Source organism: Barbus barbus (genome assembly GCF_936440315.1).
Source record: "Barbus barbus genome assembly, chromosome: 21".
Taxonomy (NCBI): domain Eukaryota; kingdom Metazoa; phylum Chordata; class Actinopteri; order Cypriniformes; family Cyprinidae; genus Barbus; species Barbus barbus.
The window spans coordinates 31,437,398-31,441,741 of record NC_136749.1 but is presented as its reverse complement, the minus strand read 5'-3'; the positions used below and the strand labels follow the sequence as shown (position 1 = coordinate 31,441,741).

The window sequence follows — 4,344 nt, the reverse complement described above, 5'->3', positions numbered from 1 at the left end:
AAGATCATTACTAGCTTTATATAGCATTTAATGGAGCAGTATCAGCACTGAAGGTCTGTTTGGGTTCGATTAGATCTTAGCTGCACTGGAGACATTTTTCATCCTAAGCTCTACAAACTAAGCAGAAGATCACTTATTTATCTCGAGTTTCACTATGGAAGAAGTTTACTAAGCAGTTTTAAATTTAATTTTTATTGTTTCATATACATGCATTGAAATTTTCATCTCCTGATTGGACGGGCCATAATGATTCTTTGAGTGTATGATAAATAATGAGGAGGAGAATTAATCCGAACTGTCAGTAACTTGTATATAAAGGGTTTGCTTGAGCAACCAGTCACGGGGTTCAGGCCAAAGAAACAAAATGAAACGGTCAAACTGTCAACAACAGAAAAACTAAAGTAGTCCCAAGAAAAGTACTTTCCCTTGAAGCAGAAAAGCTCAGAGGGAGGACGCGGGCGGATGAACGTCCTGCAGCAGAAAAACATCTGGATTCTGCTCCGCTTATGTTTATCTGCTTCACTTCTGTCCAACAGTCTCTGCTCTTTACAGGTATGTGTGCACTATTAAATGACTAGTAAACATTAAGATTCATCTATTTTACACTGGAATGTTTGTTTATGAACCTATCGTAATTTACGCTGATATACTTTTTTTTATCTATCAAACATTAGGCATTATGTCACTTTTACACATGCAGAACGTGGGATATTGCCATATTTTGTTGTTAACAGACGGTACAGATTTTGAATCAAATGTCCCATTGTTATGTCCTTTTAACATGCATTATCATATTTGAAACTTTGATGTTGATTTGAAACATCTAATCATGCTTTACTGTGGTTGTGTGGCTCTAGCTGAAGGAATCTCTTCTCTCTGAAATGAAGAGCCCAGCTTTTATTCTGCTTCTCATCTGGAGCTGTGCTGTGTGTCCCAGCAAACCATCACCGCGAGACACAAACAGCACAGGTATTCAGATCACAGAGATACTGTGATTCAGTCTTTTACAGTGTGCTGAAAGAGTTACTCTCTGTATGAACTGCATGCTGTTGTTTTTATGCAGAGGGTTCTTGTGAAGGACGGCCGCTCGACCTGGTGCTTGTAATCGACAGCTCTCGCAGTCTCCGGCCTGAAGACTATGAGCGGGTGAAGACCTTCATGAAGGACCTGCTGCTGTTCTTGAACATGGGTCACAATCAGACGCGCGTGGGACTGGTGCAGTTTGGCAGCGTAGTGCAGAATGAGTTCTTCTTGAACAGTTACTTTGAGAAGCAGCTGATGTTGAGTGCTGTGGAGCGCATGGAGCACCTGGCGTCAGGAACCATGATGGGTTTAGCGCTGCAGTTCACGCGCGAGGAGGCGTTTTCTCCGGCTCACGTTGCGCGGCCCGTCCACATACAGGTGCCTCATGTCGCTGTGGTGGTCTCTGTGGACTCTGTGGAGGAGGAAGCGGATCGAGCGCGGTGGGCCAGGATAGAGATCTTCGCTGTGGGAGTCGGCCGTGTGGACCTGGTGACTCTGCAGGCCATCAGCAGCGAACCGCACACAGAACACGTGCATCTGGTGGCCAGTTTCAGCCAGATAGAAAAACTGGTTTCTGTCTTCCACTCAAAGCTGTGTGCAGGTCAGTCTGTTGCCTTCACTTCCACGGTAAAAAGATAATAAAAATGTGAAATACACCTCCACCTGCCCGTGGGGCTCAGGCGCATACGCCATTATCATCCTGAAGACATATTGTTTATATTATAATCCTGAAAACATGTATTGTCTAGTTCAGATGTGTTTGAGCTGAAGTCTCCTGGTTTAGATGTTTAGGAAACTCATACTGATGACGGATGTTATACTGATCAGCGTCTCTGCTCTGGTCTCCTCAGGATCTGATCCGTGTGCATCAGGAATCCACGTGTGTGAACACAGACGACTCGTTCAAGTGCCGCTGCAGGAAAGATTTCTCACTCGCTTCAGATGGTAAAGCATGTGGTAAGTGTTGGTTTTCTTCACTGCTGTGTTCTGATTGTCTGAAAGCAAAGCATTCGTGACCCGAGCTCTTCAGCTCTCAGAACATGACAGACACGTGTGATGAGCACAAGTGCTTTTCACAGAATTATTTTGTTGCTCAAAAAGAACTCATTAATGTGTCTTCACAGTCTGACACAGCCACAGTCTGAGCAGCTCTTTAAACTGAATCACACTGATATAACTCAGTACTCTCATTACAAATTATGAAGTGAATCATCATATTTTCAGTTCAAATACTTTTTTGGTGAATATAATTTGATATAGTTTGGCCACATTACTAAAAAGGGCTCTCATTGTTTTTATTTGCTCTTCTCTCTTCAAGAATAAGCAAGTTTAATACATTTAAAACAATGGTTATTGCAGGTCTGGATTGTAAACATGGACCTGTGGATCTCATGTTTGTCATTAGTGGCTCCAGACACTTGGGCCTTACCAGGTTTGATCTCCTGAAGCGGTTTGTGAGCAGAACGGTGAGCTCTCTGCTAGCCGGATCTCGGGTTGGGCTGCTCCAGTACTCCTCTAAAGTCCGCAGCGAGTTCACTTTGGGCCAGTACACCAGCGCTAGCGAGCTCCAGCGGGCCATCGCAGCCATCCACTATATGGGCCGTGGCTCCGTGATCGGCGCCACCCTGCAATACCTGATCCAGAACAGCTTCAGGAACAGCAGCAGAACAGCGCAGAGGGTCGCTGTTGTGTTTTCAGATGGACGCTCTCAAGACAACGTGCACAAATGGGCCAGCAAGGTCAAAGCTGATGGTTCGACAGATAGATCACATTATTAGAGACTCCCAGTAATGTGTTAAGGAGAATCAAAAATACTGAATTCCATTCACATATTAAGTTTTGATAGATGAGTTTAGTGGACAGAGAAGGAAATTGATGAATGTTTAATCATAAAGCTATTCTAACATGTGATAAATGGATAAATGTCTCCAAATAACAAGACAGAGTCCAGTTCCGACAAACCAGCTCAACTCTATTTCTGTAGGCATTGCTCTATATGCAGTGGCTGTGGGAGAGACTGCAGAAGAAGAGCTGAAGTCTATAGCTTCAGAGCCGCAGCAGAAACATGTGTACTATGCAGAAGACTTCAGTCAAATGGACCAGATCGCAGACAAACTGAAGACTCAGATTCACAGCTGGGAAGGTATTATAGCATGTGTGTCAGTGATGTATGTTATCAGCTCATAAACAGCTTAAGAGTCTGTGGCTGCTTAGACACCGCTGTTAAACATGGACAAACACGTGTTCAACTTCAGGAAAGCAGAATCAGAACAGTGTATTTCTCCGCAAGTGTTATACTTCACCCACCAGAATGCTTTAGATAAATCAATATCAGTGTGCAAATATTTTTAATACACGGTAAATGGATACTTCACGTCACAAATATACTGTGTTTTCTGTTTCAGATCAGCTGTCAGCATCACATCAGTGTAAATGTGGGAAGATGATGCTGTTCAACAACATGACCACTGAAGCTCTGTTGAGGATTTCACAGAAATATATCCTTTATCCCTGACTCGAGCTTTACTCTTACACCAGTCCCTAATGCACGGCACATTTATTTATCTGCTCATCTGACACGGATTTCAGCTGACATTCAGAAAGACATTAACCCTCTGGTTGTGTTCGGGTCAAAGTTTTTTTCTTTTTCCTGAAAATACTAGTTAACGTTATCGCATTGGACTCAAACTTACTGACTTTGCGCACATAGGGTACAAGTATTTCTCATAAATTTTTTTAGAATTTTCGTAATTTTTTGTGGGTTTTATTTCACCTAGTCACACTCGTTGTGTTCCCGGTCAAAAATGACCGGACTCCGAACAACTGCTTATAAATCTGTCATTATGCTATATTATCACTAAATATTGGATTCATTCCCATTCACTTTCAATGGCCGGCCATTTTTGACAAGTGTTACTTTGTGCAATTTTGTACAAAATAAAAGCATTTAAAAGCAAACTTCCTGATTAAACATTAAAGCACACTAGTGTGAGAAACAGTGCAAATTTTCATAATTTGTTCTCTCATATTGTGAAAATTATTCATAAAAAATTATTTTTTCACTCAAAAAATGAGGTGCCTACTTTCAGATAAATGAGGCCTACGATTAATCGGATGCAAATAGAAACACAAAACCAGTCCTAAATGAAAGAAAACAAGTTGACAAAAAGATTGAATCCAATATTTGGTGATAATATAGCATATTGACAGATTTATAAGCAGTTGTTTGGAGTCCGGTCATTTTTGACCGGTAACACAAAAGGCGTGACCGGAGTCCGAACACAACCAGAGGGTTAAAGCTGTGCTGCGCTGTGCTGAAAT

At 42.0% G+C, this 4,344-nt stretch overlaps 1 protein-coding gene across 1 annotated transcript; it reads left to right on the top strand.

Annotated features, from left to right (window-relative positions):
- Nucleotides 1–462: 462 nt before the first annotated feature.
- On the top strand, nt 463–3,538 carry LOC306887864 (cartilage matrix protein-like; the record flags this gene model as incomplete). The annotated part of the gene is made up of 7 exons (XM_079445865.1): nt 463–552; nt 858–969; nt 1,064–1,650; nt 1,875–1,980; nt 2,383–2,775; nt 3,008–3,166; nt 3,429–3,538. The coding sequence occupies 7 exons, from the start codon at nt 463–465 to the stop codon at nt 3,536–3,538; spliced, it is 1,557 nt and encodes a 518-aa protein (XP_079301991.1).
- Nucleotides 3,539–4,344: the final 806 nt, after the last annotated feature.